A 16,868-nucleotide genomic window follows, 5' to 3' on the forward strand; every position below is an offset into this window, starting at 1 on the left:
ACTTGAGCCTGGCTTTTTTGTGTTTGAATTTTTAAGTGCTCTGTGCAGTATCTCAATCAGAACTAGGTACAATTTGCTTGACTGCCCATATGTTTTAACTAAACTACAAGAGTGTGCACTGTTGCACTTTTTCAGATGAAGTTTAATTCCATAACAGTCCTAAAATTCTTCCATTTTGCTCCATGTAGGGTTAATTTAGTTCATGCAATGCCCTAAGTGCGTGCAGTTTTGTTTTTAACATAGTTGCTTATAGAACTTCATAAAATTATAGGATATTTAAAGAACAGAGTTTCTGGTGTTCTATATTCTTTTAAATTATAATGTGCTTTTTATTTTTAAAAAGATTTTTAAATGGCTACAAACATTTACCTCTTAAGATATTTTTATTTCGATCACTTGTGAACATAAGCTTATAAATTATTCTGTTTTACAGGAGAAATTTCGGTCCATCAATTATGTGTTTACTGGGGAGCAGAAGGGAGGTATAATCACCTATTATTGGGAATGGTGTCCAAAATGAGATTTATTAAACTAAACTCTGAAGTAGGACTAATGAGGCTGTGAATAAACTACATCTGAAAAGAGAATGGCAACAGCTATTATAAATAATGATGGGGTCTGACGTACTCATTTAAATCCACTGAACATTAAAAGAATTAGAAAAGCCCCCAAAAATTATACAAATAGTTTACTCAAGATGCAAAAACTATTATTTCATTACCTTTTGACTTGCTTGGGATCCAAATTTTGTAGCCTATAAAAAAAATTATAAGATTTTCATTAATCAAGCTACACATATCAACAGGATTCCATTTTAAAGTTTAGCTATTAAAATTTCAGTTTCAAAATAATGTCACATCCTAAAATTAAGATCTGCAACTCCAGCAGTAGTTCTGTTTTGGGGATCTCTAAATCAGCACTTCCCATGCATTAGCCTACAAAACTTTGTTCTGTGTGATATGAATGGAAGTTCCACGAGAAGATTCAACACAAAGAAAATTTTCATGAAAAAAGCTGATTAAAATATGCAACTACTTATCAAAATATGTTTGGCAGTTTTTTTCAGTATGAAATTGATATATTTTCATTATTCTGTTCCCTGATTTTTCCAGATGTCATTTCATCCTAGAAGTAGTCTGGATCTCAAAGTCCCCTGGAAAAACCTATGTTCCATCAACTCCCCAAATTGTTCTAGAGCCAAATTAGTTTCAGAAGCATTGCTCCAAGTCATTTTGATACTACTTCTGGCAGCTGCTCTCTGAGCAAGTCCACTGAAAGGCCATAAGAAAACTGAAATTTAACAATAAAAATTTAACAGGAAATTACTATTTCCATAATACACACTTGATTCAGCAGTTAGTCAAGGAACACATGCTGAGGACTTATATGCAGAGGACTCATTTAGGTGTTAATGGGAACACTAAAGAAACCAGAGTCGCCACCCTTCCCTTACAGAACAGACATAACAACATCTAGCAACCTCTGAGATAACGATAGAGGTTATGGAAACGTGGAGTTTTCAGTTTTTTTTTTATTCCTATTGTTGGAAAGCCAGAATTATAAATAGGGTGACAGAGTCTCTCAGTACCCACCTTAACCCCTGACAAGATCCTACCCATGAAACAATACAGTCAGTAGAAGAAAGAGTGAAATGTGAGGGGAGCCCCCTTGTTTATGGTGAAACTGCCTCATCAACTAATCAACAACAAACATTTATTATGTACCTATTATGTTCCAGGCACTGTGAAGATATGATTGCTGGGGCCAGACTGAAAGCAGGGCTGATGGTCTCCCTAGCACTATTGTTTCCAGGGCTCTTCAGTTCTGGATCCTGAACTACATTTAGAATGACTGACTGGAACATGCTGTCTCTTTCTTCTTAGATGCCTGCTTGCTTCAGGTAGTTTGGCTTACTGTCCCATAAACAGTAAATATAGTGTGAGAAGCACAGATAATGCAAATCTGACTGGATTGCAGAAAGCAGGAAGGATTGGAATGGGATTGGAAAGACAGGATGAGACCAGGTTATGAAGAACTTCAATAATTAAATAGTGAAGTTTGCATTTTATTCTAGAAGCAATAAGAAGACATAGAATTTACTAAGTAAGGGAATGACATGATTTGATCTGTATTTAAGGAAAGTTATTTTGGCAGCTGTGTGAAGGGTGATTGGAGTAAGGAAAGACTTGAGGTAGGGAGACCATTTAAGAGTCCATTGGAATTCTAGGCAAAAGTTGATAACGGCTTAAACTAAGATCAGAGTCATTTACTAGAGAAGTTGAGGAGGTAGAAAGGCAAGATTTGGCAAATAACTATATATGTAGGGTGAAGGAGAATAAGAAGTGAAGGAAAATGCCAAGGTGACAAATTTAGGAGACTAGAAGAATAGTGGGGACTGTGAGAAGAAGGATAGGTTTTGGGGAATAAGTTATGTTTTGGACATGCTGAATTGAAATGACTCTGGGAAATTCAGTTTGTAATGTTTGATGGTACCGTAGGACTGAGGGACAGACTATGGCTGGATCTATAGATCTAACAGTCATATGCATAAATGATAATTGTATATATATCTTTTATATCTCATATATGTACATGTACACATACACACACACACGCACGCGAATGAGAGTTCCAGAGAGCAAGTGCCTCAGGACAAAGCTATAGAGAATACCAATAAATTAAAGAAATGTAATGGAACGAATTGAAAAAAAACTAACAAAGAAGAGCGAGAAGGAGCAGTCAGACTAGCAGACAGAGAACCAAGAAAGAGTAGTATCACAAAAACCCAGAGATGAGAGAGTGGTAAACGGTGTCAAATGAAGTTGAGAGGTCAAGAAGAATGACTGACAAAAGATTATCAGATCTGGCATAATCATCCCTGACTGTCAATGAAACTTTAGCTGTTCATTCTGAAAGGGACACTTCAGACTTCTTTGATCTGTTTTGAAAATTGGCATATACCCAAATTGAACAGGTACATCAGAACTCATCTTAGAAAATTATAATTAAAATAACTCTTAAAGAAAAATACTCCAGTACCAAATAGATTCACAAGTAATTTAAAACATTTAAAGAACAATTAATTCCAATACTATCCATACTGCTTGCATTAATGAGAGAAGAAAGCACCCTTCCAAATTCTTTCTATGAAACAATATGTTCTTGATACCTAAAAACCAGGGAGACAAAGTAGAGAGGGAAACTATAGACCACTGTATATAGACCACTGAAGCAAAAGTTTTAAACAAAATATTAGTAAGGAGGCAACAACTTATTAAAAAGATTATATATTATGACCGGCTGAATTTATACAATTAGATTATGAGCTGTAGGAACTCTTTTTCTTTGTATTTCCACTACTTAGCACAGTACCCGGTCTTTAGACCCAAATCACTCTGGCTCTCACTCTGGGCCAATAACAGGGCCCTGCCCAAGCCTCACTTACTCACTGTTTGGGATTGATGGCTTAGAGTGAACATTAATAGCAACTGTTTCAATTCTGCCCCAAAGCCAGGTGTCTTCTGCTCCCAGAATGAATCTTTTGGCCATCTTTTGCCTCAATTCTTACCTAGCCTTCAATTCTGAATGGGTGTTGCCTCAGACAAACTGACACCAGGGAAAGACCTTAGCTTAAAAAGGCCAGGAGCTATCTCCAGTTGTCCTTATCTATATCTTGCCACTGGACTCAGATGCCTCCCGAGGGGAGAGTGAGGCTGATGCCTCACTCTGCCTCATTTAAATCCAAATCACTGGCAAGTCAAGCCATCACTCTCCTGATATCATTGGTCCTCTTCCACAAAGAAGAACAAACAACAATAGTGCTTAGCACAGTACCTGGCAAATAACAGGCACTTAACAAATGCTTGCTGATTTGACCAGAAATGTAGGATTGGTTCAGCATAAGAAAGAAAATAAATATATAAACCATGTTGATAATATAAACGATAAAAACCATATGATAGCAATAAATGCTGAAGAGTCTTTTTGACAAAATCCAACATTTAATCCTATTAAAAATTCTAGAAATTATATGAATAAATGGACCTTTCCTTATAGTAGTTTCTATTTAAATAGAGCAAGAATAGACATGTAATTGAAAAATGTTACAAACCTTTTTTAATAAAAGCAAGGATGGCCATTATCATTGCTAGTATATTAACATAATATTAGAAATGCTAGCCAAAGATACAGACTAGAAAAGGAATTTGAGGGAATAAGCATAACTGAGAGAATAAGCACTGGCAAAGAAAAAACAAAATTAGTCACTTTTTGCAGAAGATATGATAGTGTATTTAGAAAACCTAGATAGTCAACTAAAAATTAATTAAAATAATAATTCAGCGAAGTTGCAAGATATGAGATAAATCTACATAAATAACAAATGTTGTATAACCAATAAAACCCAACAAGAAGCGTTTGCAAGAGAAATTACATTCAAAATAACTACAGAAGATAAAAAAATTACTTGTGAGTATGGCTTCTAAGATTCATCCATGGATTATGTGAATCCAACTACAAAACTCCCTTTGAAGAAAAGAAAACAGACCTAAGTAACTCTAGAAATATTAATTGTTCCTGGGTGGTCAATTCAATATAAGATAAATGACAAAACTAGCTAAATCAATTTACTTATTTAGTACCAAACTTCCAAAATAATAAAGAACTAGGAAAAAATAATGAAATTCATAAAGGAACAAAAGGTCAAGAATTTCAAAGGAAATACTGAAAAATGATCACATGAATAAATGTGGGAAGAAAAGCAGTCTTATAGTACCAGATTTCAAACTGTTATACAAAGCAGTAATCACTAAGGTGATTTGGTACTGGTTAAATAAAGAGAAAGAGATGCTGAAGAGGACAGTTTCAGGGAAAACTGGGAAGACCTTTATGAACTTATGTAGAATAAAATGAGCAAAACTACAACAACTTCTAAAATGCTAACAGCAGTATAGGGAAAAACAATTTTGAAAGACTTTAAAACATAGATCAACATAATAAAACCACAAGACCAAAAGAATGAAGATGAAACATGTCACTAATCTCCTGAGAGAGAAGTGATGAACTGAAAATGCAGAGACATGCATGTCTGGATATAGTTAATATGGAAATTTGTTTTGACAGACTATGGAGATAGGTGTTGAGGGATTTATTTTCCAGGTGTCAAAGAACCATACTCAACCCATTAATAAGCATTTATCTTAGTCAAACTATGGCTGAAGGACTGTGTCCAGTTCTACTGACCATGTTATAAAAAGGATACTGATGAATAGAAACGCATCCAGAGGAGGGCAACCTCCAGCATGGTGAGAGGACTGGAACCACGGAACATAAGGAAATATCCAAGGAAGAATATTTAGCATGGAGAAGAAAGACTTAAGAAGTATTTGAACTAAGGGTTGTCATACAGAAGAGGTATTAGAATATTTGTAATTAAGTAAAAAACAACTCAATGTCATCTAAGGACACTGACTCAAGCTAATCTTTTCACCCTTGTTCTAAAAGGAGCTAAGTGAGCTCTATATAAACTAGTTTTAAAATAGTTTGGTAGTTGTTTACTTACACCTTCTTTAGCTGCTGAAGCAAATTTGCTTGCTCCAGTTGTAAAACTGCTCCAGCCCTGAAAGAAGTAACAGAAAATTACTATACAATTAGTCAAATACATCCAGAATCTCCTCTTACTGATATATTATTTTAAAAATTGTAAAAACAACTAAACAGAACTGTAACATTAACACTGCACGTTTACATCATATGATTATATATCCTGCATGACAAAATTTGATTATTTCATTGGCTACATTGCACAGTATTTTTGCCATCTGCTTTTGCTTTGTTTCAAAATGAGAACTTTTCAAAATTACAGCAGCAAAAGAACTCTCCCTCCTCTGAAGTCCTATAAAACTCATCGTTCAAGCCAATTATTTGTGACTTACTATGTACTAATATTTTGTTAGTGAGTTCTCTGTAAAAAGTTGAATTGAATTCAAGGTTCTTGAGAGCAGAGATAAATGTTGGAGACCTTCACATGCCTAACTGCATGTATTTTGCACATAGCAGGCACTCAAAAACATGTTCATTATGTGATCACGATGAAGTATAACTGTGCATGATTCACTAGTTGAGGACCAGAATTAGAAGGATCTAAGAGGTAAACATAATCTCTCACAGAGAGTGAGGATAAACCAAATTTTAGACTTAGAAAGGAAAATAAATTTCTAGCCTAGAGAAAGCTTATAAAAAGTAGAAAAAAATAAGCATTGTGACTCTGGTCAACTTTGTCACAATCTCTCATTGAGGTTGTCACAATCTCTCATTGAGGTTATCACAATCACTTCAACAGTCTACAGTTAAAAGGCATGAGGAAATAGGTGCCTTTGAATAATTTTATAAAACTTCCTCTATTAAGACAAGAACAACAGAGATGATGCCTTTCTATTCTACAAAATGTGCACATCCTGACAAATTAGGTGGTATGCTAAGTGCTTGTAAAATCTGTCTTGAGAATCTAGGTTAAGAACTTTAATTGTGCGCAAGGTGTCAGTTTACTAAATCTACAAGAGATCACTGACAAAATATGCTTATTGATATGAATCTTGATAAACTAACATAATAACTTGGGTATCTAAAAATCAACACAAGAATAGGATGAAGGATGTATATATAATTAGAAAAAACTCAATGTGAAAAAGACTTAGGCATTTTACTATACTTACCTCATAGTCAAGACTGAAAATTCAGGTCAAATATAATACATAATGCTGGTACCACAAAATCAAAGTGAAAGCATATATGCCTTTACTTTATGCTAAAAGGAAAACAGTGAAGAACTGCTTTCAAATATAACTATACTATTGGTGGTTTTGCCTAACTATTTTGGGGGAATGTACCACATGTGTTGGTGGGGTGTTTAGAAACATTGTAGTGAAACAAAATGTATAGATTGTTTTGGGTTTTTTTTTGCCAAGAGTCAACAATATGACATGTAACCAAAAAAGTATATTTTAATCTTAGGCTATCTTAACAAAACAGTGCTCAAACTCTGACGTATCACCTCACACCTAACAGATTGACTAATATGACAGAAAAGGAAAATGATAAATATTGGAAAAGATGTGGGAATACTGGAACACTAATGCATTGTTGGTGCAGTTGTGAATTGATCTAACCATTCTGAAGAGCAACTTGGAACTATGACCAAAGGGCTATAAAACTGTGCATACCCTTTGCTCCCAAAATAACACTACTAGGTCTATATCCCAGAGATCATAAAAAAGGAAAAAGGACCTATTAGCAAAGAAATGGAAATTGAGGGGATGCCCATCAACCGGGGTCTGGCCGAACCAGTTGTGGTATATGAATGTAATGGAATACTATTGTTCTATGAGAAATGATGAGCAGGTAGATTTCAGAAAAACCTGGATTTACATGAACTGATGCTGACTGAAGTGAGCAGAATCAGGAGAACACTGTACACAATAATAGCAACATTGTATGACTAACTATGCTAGACTTAGCTCTTCTCAGTAACATGATGATCCAAGACAATTACATGCTAACCACACCCAGAGAAAGAACTATGGAGTCTGAATGGAGAATGAAGCATATTATTTCCCCCTTTTTTCCTTTCTCGTGGTTTTTTCCCTTTTGTTCTGATTCTTCTTTCACAACATGACTAATGTGGAAATGTTTAACATGATTGTACACGTATAACCTATATCAGATTGCTTGCTGTCTTGCAGAGGGAAGGGAGGGAGAAAAATCTGGAACCTGAAATCTTACAAAGATGTTGAAAACTATCCTTACAAGTAATTGGAAAAAAAAATACTGTTAAGAATAAATAAACCAAAACAGTGTTCAGAATGAAGGAAGTGGCCAGATACTGTAGTACACATTTGTACCGCTATCCTTGCTACTAGTGGATCAACTGAGTTCTGCACCAGAGTCAATCACACCAATCAGGTACTCCTACTAAGTTCTGTATTAATATGGTGAGCCTTGGGGAGCAAAACTGCTAAAGGATGGGTGAACTGGCCCAGGCCAGAAAAATGGAACAGGTTTTAAAGCTTCCATGGTTTTCTACAATGCGATTGGCCCATCAGTAGCTGCTGCATTTCCAGACCAAGGAAGGACAGAAGGACAGAAGGAAGGAAGGAGGGGGAAAGTGATGATCTTGCTATATGCTGCCTAGGTGAGACTGTCTTCAGTTCTATATACCATATTTTAGGAATCACACTGACAAGTAGCAGGGAAACTGGGATGGTGACATGATAAGGAAAAATTAATGTTATTTGAAGATCAATAGATAAAACTAGAGATGATTAACCTGAAGAAGACAAGACTCTAGGGTGGGAATGATAGCATGAAAAAGTTTGGATTTGATGTGCCTGGCATCAGAGTTCAAAGAAAGGAGCAGTGGGTGGAAACTGCAAAATGGCAGATCTTGACTGAATATAAGGAAAAAAACCTAGCAGGAGGTACTCTCTATAAGTGGAATGGGCAGCCTTGGGAGAGAAAGTTTCTTACACCTCATGCAAAAGCTGGACACCCAATTGTGAGAAATGTAGATAGCATTCTTGTTTGGGTATAGACCAGAGGATCTCTGAAGTTCCTTCCAGTTCAGGGCAGCTTTTGCAGTTTGAGGTATGTACAACAACTTCCCAAAGAGAAAACAAAAACAACAAAACAAACAGAAAATTATAGGAGTAAGCAGACTGTTACCCTTCCTTCAAGGCTGTAAGATTTTTGACGGTAGGAATTTTAAGCCAATGTATGTTTGAGCTGTTTAAAATCTTAAAGTGTCCTGGCTCTAAGACATCTTATTCCATTCCAAGGGGGCGGAGAATCAAGGTTCTTTAAACATGAAAAGGGATATAAATATATTAAACCCTGTTATTTAAAAAAAAATCTAGAGAGAAAAAAAAAACCACAAGCCAGGGGAGTTTCTTTAATGACTACAAAAACATGCTTGTGTATGAAATCTAACTTCTCTACATCCCTAGAGAAGGTTCAGAAACAACTCTAATGGGAAACAACTGCAGTTATTGTCTCCTTTCCTCATTTCTCTCTATGATTCCAAGTTTAAGGTGAAGCTGAAGTTAAGCAGATAGGAGACTGGCACTTAAACAATAAAAGTTCACTTGGAGAACAAGAATCTTAGAAAATATATTTCCATTTTGGGGTGGTGGGAAGTCTTGTCAATGCATTTTTAAGTACTGCATGATTCTTATACTCTGTACTTCTGAGTTAAATGGTTACTAAATTACTACTAAATAATACTCAATGGTAATAGTAATAAGAGCTTACACTGATACAACAGCCTGTATTTACAGAATATGTATTACCTCAGGAGTTTTCAATAATTCACTCACATTTTTGCTGCCTTTATTTTTGGTCCAGACCTATGATTTTATCAGGACAGGGAGCTTCCCACTGAAGAAAACTTACCAAAGCAGATCAGCAATTATTGTACAACTTATAGTCTTTGAGTTGCCTAGGACACTGAGAAATGAAGTGACTTTCCCAGGGTCACAAAGTTACTATGGACAGATAAGATAGATAGATAGATAGACAGACAGAAAAACAAATACGTAGGTATAGATATATAGATATTTCAGTTGTGGGATATGAACTGACTGCAACATAAGTTTTCCATCCACTATATACTTAACACTCAACATAGCTGCTTCTGATAAGTAGCCATAGTCAAAAAATTCAATGCCTAATGGCTAACCTACTGACAACACACTGCTTGGTAGAGCCAACTAAAGTTTATGTGCTGTTGGCAATGCCTTGAGAACCCAGTGAACCTTATTATTAGACAACAGAATAAAACTTTTGTGTAGGATAACGTAAAATGATTAATCTCAGAATTGCAACCTTCCATTAGCACACTTCTCCACAGAAATGAAATTTCTATCTCTTCTACAATCAGTAATCATGCCAATACCAGGGGATCAATGCAGTCTACTATCATCTTACAGCTCAAGTATAGCCTTCCATGAGGTCTTCAGACTTTCATTAGATATTCTCAATACAGAAAAGCAAAAATGTCATCATTTCATTTTGGAGGTACCTTGTAGTTTTAGAAAAAAAGGTATCATACAAATTTTAAAATATTTATTTTTTAAAAAAAGCAATATATTGAAGTGCCAACCAAAAAAAAACCTTTTCTTTTTGTTGAACTATACATTTTAAGTTTCACTAAGGAAGTCAAATTTTTTTTTGGAGGGGGGAAGGCAAGCAATTGGTTAAGTGACTTGCCCAACATCAGAACAGTTCCTAAGTGTCAAGTGTCTGAGGCTGGATTTGAACTCAGGTCCTCCTGACTCCCAGGTCAGCATTCTAGTTACTGTGCCACCTACCTGCCCCAGTCAAATTCTTTTGATGGTAAACATGAATGGATGTAAATATCACAGGTAAAGAATTACCCTTGATACAATGACTTTTGATTGAGAAGCACAACAATAAACAGACCTTTCCTACCTTGAGATTCTTGTCTCTTAAGCTCCTTTATTTTATTCTACATAGGGAAAAAACCATCATTACAAGTCTCCAAAACAGGTCAGAACATAAGCTCTAGGAGAGAATTTCCTTACCGAATACAGTGATGACATGGCATTATTGAGGAAGTCATCATCTTTTTTCTGAGGGGGCACTGTGTTACCAAACCCAACGTAGCGATTCTCTTGGCTTCTAAAAACCAATAAACATAAACAAACTAATTGGACAAATCTTTTCTACAAGAAGCAAATACTATCACCTCTCAGTCTATCGCATAATTACATGTCTTAAAAAAAGAGAATCTGGTAAGGCTGAAAGAATTATGAAACAGAATGGTGAACAAACATTGTTTGAGTTTTCCAAACACTTTTCAGTCAATGCACCCTGGCCTGTGTACTACCACCACCAAAGAAACTGATACTCAATCTTTTGCTTTCAGGTGTCAAAAGGATAACACTGATTCTCTAATAGGATACAAAGAAAAACTTTTTTTGCCTCTTGGTCACTTATTATGAAGGGAACTTTATGTAAGATTTCCACTAGCCTTGGGAACCCTCTATCTGTGTGTAAGAATTGAAAGAACCAAAGTTCTAAATAATAAGATAAATAATACAACCTGATAGAATATGGTCTACAAAAATTCACTTGCAAGTCAGTAAGATTGTTAGAAGAATAATTATAGCCCTTTGACTAAAGTAATCACTATGTTGAAGACTAATTTTAAAATATATCAAAACAGTGTCTTGTTTATAACCAAAACCTGTATAACAGGCTTAGATTTTTTAGAACTCCACAAAGGATAAAGTATCTCTGTTCAAAATATACAAAAAATAGTATATTCCTGACCCATTCATATGAAGAAAGCCCTAGGGTGATAAAATTAAATTAAAATTAAATTAGATAACTATGTATTTCTTATTATTCATGAGGCCTCACCCTTGATATGAGTTGATATCGTCATTCAACCAGTCTTCAAAAGCTTTGTCTGAAGATGCAGCTGTATTTTGGGATTGGCCAGAAGTACTGAAAATCAAGGATTAAAGGTTAATAAAACCAAATCTTGGTAGAAAGAACATACTTAGTTCTCTTTCAATACTTCAAGGATCTGTGATCAAACTAGTGTAGATACTCCCTCCACTTCCATAGGTCACAATCTTCCCTAAGCCTTAGCAAATTGTCTCCATGGAAGGCTATGCTGGAAAAATTCAATGCTTGGTAGCCAACCCTCTGGTGCTGAGCCTCCCCATGCTAAATTGAGCAGGCCCTTGGACAAGAAATATACAAACTGGAATTACGCCTGTACTCAAAACTCTACAGTTGGGAACAGCCTGTCAGAACTTATGCTCCACTGGCATAGACTTTGAGAACTCAGGATCACCTCCATATCATGAAGTGACATTAGAGCAGCACTTAAATGGAGGTTCAAAGAACATAAAAGAGAAAAAAACAGGCCCACCTAGTGAGACCAAAATGCTAGCTAATGCAATGGATGTGGCTTTGTATCATGCCTGTCACTTCAGGTATGATTTGCTCTGGAGGGTAAGGCCAATATAACTTAATTCCTTGTCTGAAATAAAGTTTGAGGAAAAAATGAAAGCAAATAAAGTGACCCATTCTGACACTATGTAAATCAAATAGCGACTGTTACTGGGACGACCAGATAAGTAGCAAGGCCAAGTAATAGTAATTAGCTGGAAAATAGAGGGAATAACGGGAAAAGGGGGACAGAAATTTTTAAAAAAATGTCCTTCAGAAAACCTTCAGAGAGAAACACCTCAAAAGTAAAAAAGTTTAATCCTGGCAAGAATGTACAAATGTACAGTTTTAAGTGTGAGAAAAATAATGTTTTAAACAAATCAAATTAAAAAACCATTTATGTTTATCAAAACTAGTATTAAAATTTAAGTATTAAGATAATTCTATACTGGAGCTGGAATTGGAACACAGAAAGAAAATGGCAAATAAGACCTACAGCAGAATTTCAGTACTAAAAGGAATGAGTCTGCATTTAAAAGTCATATACCGGTGAACTGAGGATAGAGCCATTTTAGGCTGGGGTGGAGTCCAGTTTTGAGCAGAAGATGTTTCAAGTGACCATTCTTTTCCTTCAGCTAATGTAGCCACCTAGAGAGAAGTAAATGACAATAAGAGAACATGAAGTCAAGTAAGAATTTAGAGACCATGGATTTTTAATTTACTTGTTTTGCTCAAGGCATACCTTCACAAATCCACAGCACTCCAAGCCAAAGCCTTGCCCCCCCACCCCAAATCCCAAAGCAAAGCAACAACAAAACCCTCTTTATAGCCAACTTCCTCACATGGCAGTCAATGTCTAGTTGTATCTTAAGTCAAGTTTATATGTACATTTTTCATATTTTAAATCTGTCTCAATTTTGATTGCAACGGAAAGCAATTTCAGAGAGCTCAATTTAATCATTTTAGTTCTACACATAAACCCCTGGGAATCCACTTACCTATCCCATCATGCAATGTGCCTCACTCCCCTCTGAGGAGAATATTTTTCTCAAGATGTGTATGAGCCTTTCATGTTCAATTACTGTATAAAACTCAATGTTCTGCTCCCTCCTTCTTCAACTCCCTCCCCTGCTCTAGAGGTAGGGAAGAAAGCACAGCTTCTGTCACTCTGTTTATCAAAGGTTATTTGTTTACCCTATAATCAAAATCAACAGAGTCATTACTCTTTAGCACCATTAGGCAGCCTTTTGACTGGGGAAAGCTCTGACCTAATGATGGCCACATCTTCAGTGATTTGCAGTACCCTGCTGTTAGCCTCTGAAGGCTTTGCCAGAAATTAATGCTATTTTTCTACAAACATGTTTGATTTTCAAAATATTTACTGCGTAAGTACTAGAGAAAGCACAAGCCTCACTTCCTTAAAAGATATTAGAATTTATATTCTGTAACCATACAAAAAGTTACCACTTAAGCTTACCTTGTCCCTAAAAAGAGCTGCAGCTTTGCTGTTGTATTTCTCCTGCATTGACCAACAAGGATCATAATCTTCTTGGGATTCTAGGAATTCTCGAAATCTGGCATTTCCCCCAGCTTTCATCTTCTCAAGCTCTATGTCCTTCCATTTGTCCATGGTAACAGAGCGCACAAAGCTAGGAACCAACACACACTCATTATCTAAAAGTTTCTTCAATTCATTTTATCTAGCCCTTAAGCAATGCTGTGTGCAATGCTCTGGTTTTTTCATTTCTCAATGGATAACTGACCTGAGGTGAACTCCTAGGCCTCGATGTTTCCCTGAGCATTCCAGGCAGATCCAAATCCCATATGTCACACTCACCCACTGGGGATTGAATGCACCACACTCAAAACAGACCTGTGAAAAAAAAGTATCAAAAACAAATCATAATAGCCTCTGCAAACATAAAGCACTGTACAAAGAAGAACAACAGAGTACATAAGGGTCCTTCAGAACCAATGGGTAAAAGAAAGATGGAGCTGACAAGAGAGATTCCAGAAAGAATGGCTTAAAGAAGTATGAAGAACAAGATAAAGAAGTGACCTAAGAACCAAGGTGTTAGGATATTGGGTCAATAAGTTTAAACACAGCAGGCAAAATTAGTAGGATTAGTATGGAAAAGAGGCCCTTGAGTCAGGCTAAGAAAAGGTCGGAGAAAGTGGTTTCCATGAAGCAGTCCCAATGAAAATCAGAATGTAAGGTGTCACAGAGAAAGCTGAAAGACACAGATGGGAGGAAAGGACAACACATCCCCCTTCTGGAAATCTGGAAGCATGAGAATGGCAACATATAAAAACTAAAGTGAATTCAAATTAAAACATTCCTTAAATAAATGCTATATAATAAACATGGTGGTACTAAGAGTACAGACTCTTCATTTGAAGGTGGAAGTTCTCCTCAAATGAAGCAACATTTACTGACCACCAGAAATAAGATTACTACTTTATAGTTACATTTTAAACTACTATGCACATAATTACATGCCTTAACTTTTAGAAGTTATACTAATGAAAATGAAACAGTATTACAAGAAAGCTCAGTCTACACTGGATCATTAAAATGATTCATTACAACTAATTCAAGTTTCAAAGGAGACACAAATCCTTACATTGTTTTCATCTTGTGCTCTGACTTCTTTAAGAACTTTCCTTGTTCTTGGACTTGCCATGATTCTGGGAAAAGAAAGGGAGAATGTGTATTTAATTTTTTTTTTAAATTTAACTCAACTGAAACACTTTGCAGGAAAAAATGGTTAAATCAAATGCACTGCACAACAGTCAACTACAATTTGAGAAGTCCTCAATTCCTTGATTCTAACGAGAACTAGAGTAGAATTGCTACAGACGACAGCCTTCCTAACAATGCAAATTTACTGACTTATAGCCTGGGACCTTGGAAACGTTATTTCTTAAGTAAACTGAAGTAAAAAAGTTTGTTACCCTAACTCTGAGAAAGAGGGCACGGTTTGAACACTCTCACACTAGAGAAGAATCCTGTCATCTGAGTGGAACTTAATTTTTGTAACACATTTTTCCATTTTGACTTAAGTATTATGTACATCGGGAACTTTACATTATTTCCAAAACATCACATTCTTTATAGTTAAAATCAAAGTTCTTAAATTGTGATCTGTCACGCCACGAAAATGATATTGAATCAAATTTCCCACCTGGGTGGACCCTAAACTTGAGTTAACTTTTTTAAATGAAGGGAAAATTTTCAATCTGTTGCTTCTTACAAATTTACAAGTTAGTATCTCTTTCTTCTCCCCTCAAAGGAAAGAGAAATCACAAAACTGACATGTAATAAGAAAAGTGACACCCCACTGCCACCACTCTTTCCTCCCAAAACTCAAAAAATGAAGGAACCTTAAAGGCCAACCAGGTCAATCCTATCATTTTACAAATGAGCCTCAGCTAGGGGCTAGCAGAATTAAATGACTTGCCCAAGGACAAGCAGGTAGTAAGGGCAAAGCCAGTTTTTTAACTCAGGGTCCCATGACCCTGAGTTCAGTGGTCTTTCCAATGAATCACACTGCCTCTTTCTTTACTTAAGTTGTAAAAATATACTTCTAAAAAGATGGGTATAAATATGCTATAGCATCTTACTAATGACAACTTACAGGTCAGATATGACATCAAAGACTTAAAATGGAGGCAATTCAGCCATGTAACAAGATTTGGAGATAATGAACAGCCCAATTACTAAGTCCATATCCATAAAATATAAAAGAACCAGAAGAAGGCTTCCAGTGCATAGGGGATACTCTATGAAGTATTTAAAGAAGGACAGCACCAAGAACTGCACAAGTGTAGAGAGAATACATTGCACAGTGGAAGGAGTATCCACACTGATAAAAACTGTAGATACACTGAAGTATAACATATATGTTTACATATACAAAAAATACAAAGAGAGGCTTGACATATATCAAGTCTTTGTATCTTAAGAAATGTAACTAGATAGCAGCTTCCTCACTTTCCTCTTTTATGTGTTTCTGGAGAAAGTAGATGGAAATTTTTTCTGCTTGGGGAGTGGGGGAGCATGTTTTCTAAGCTACTGGATTTACCCATCTTGTCACTGCTGTTACTATAAGAATTTATAGACACATCTCCCATTAGGGCCACCTTTTCTCCCCCCTCCCTATGAATTGCAAATATGACAGATAGCATTATAGCAGGAAAGCAATGCAAGGTCAAGTATTGATATCTCACCACCATCCCTGCCAACGCAGCAACATTACTACTACTGAAAGGAAAAGTAATTTATTTCTCTACAGAACTGCTAAGATTTAAAAGAATGCAACCTAAATTGGTTTTTCCTTTTAATTCAGCACCAAAGAGACTAATCAATGTAAAGTAATACAAAGCTTAAAGAAGAGTGTCTAATTTTTTGTGGAATGGTTTGAAAATTAATAATTTTCCTTCTGCACATGTTCCTTTTGATTATGGCTCAGCAGAGCCAACACCAGCATGAGTCAGAAAACTTGGGTTCCAGTTATTATTTTGCCACAAGTTAGCTATGAGACCTTGGGCAAATCAAATAATCTTGAGTACCTCTTTACTAATCTGTAAAATAGGTACAACAACTGCCCGGTCCAACTCGAGAGCTGTTCATAGGATCAAACTTAACTCTAGACACTGTGCCTTGAGAACTATATAGTATCATTCAAATGCAAAGTCTTACTATGGATCATTATTCCACAATGTCTACTATGGTTCTAACTAATCCTTCTGCAGTAGTTGACAAAGGATTACTAAAAAAAAAATTAGCTTTCCTAAGAACATTTTGACCATACTTTTACACTAAAACAGCTTAAAAATTGGAGATAATCGTAATTCTCCAATTTTACTTTTAAGCTCACCTGTGTTACCAT

The 16,868-nt window shown here is 35.8% G+C and overlaps 1 protein-coding gene across 4 annotated transcripts in view; it reads right to left on the minus strand.

Annotated features, from left to right (window-relative positions):
• ARFGAP1 (ADP ribosylation factor GTPase activating protein 1) overlaps nt 1–16,868 on the minus strand; it is a 33,822-nt gene that overhangs the window by 13,329 nt on the left and 3,625 nt on the right. For all 4 annotated transcript variants that reach the window (XM_036748919.1, XM_036748918.1, XM_036748920.1 and 1 more), the window contains exons 2-9: nt 14,601–14,664; nt 13,740–13,849; nt 13,454–13,625; nt 12,524–12,624; nt 11,437–11,523; nt 10,596–10,692; nt 5,561–5,617; nt 722–754 (exon numbers count right to left, since the gene is read on the minus strand). In XM_036748919.1, the coding sequence (XP_036604814.1) occupies nt 722–754; nt 5,561–5,617; nt 10,596–10,692; nt 11,437–11,523; nt 12,524–12,624; nt 13,454–13,625; nt 13,740–13,849; nt 14,601–14,660 (717 nt within the window). In that variant the 5' untranslated portion in view covers nt 14,661–14,664. The remainder of the gene's footprint in view (nt 1–721; nt 755–5,560; nt 5,618–10,595; nt 10,693–11,436; nt 11,524–12,523; nt 12,625–13,453; nt 13,626–13,739; nt 13,850–14,600; nt 14,665–16,868) is intronic.

This window comes from Trichosurus vulpecula, chromosome 3 (genome assembly GCF_011100635.1).
Source record: "Trichosurus vulpecula isolate mTriVul1 chromosome 3, mTriVul1.pri, whole genome shotgun sequence".
In the NCBI taxonomy this organism is placed as follows: Eukaryota; Metazoa; Chordata; class Mammalia; order Diprotodontia; family Phalangeridae; genus Trichosurus; species Trichosurus vulpecula.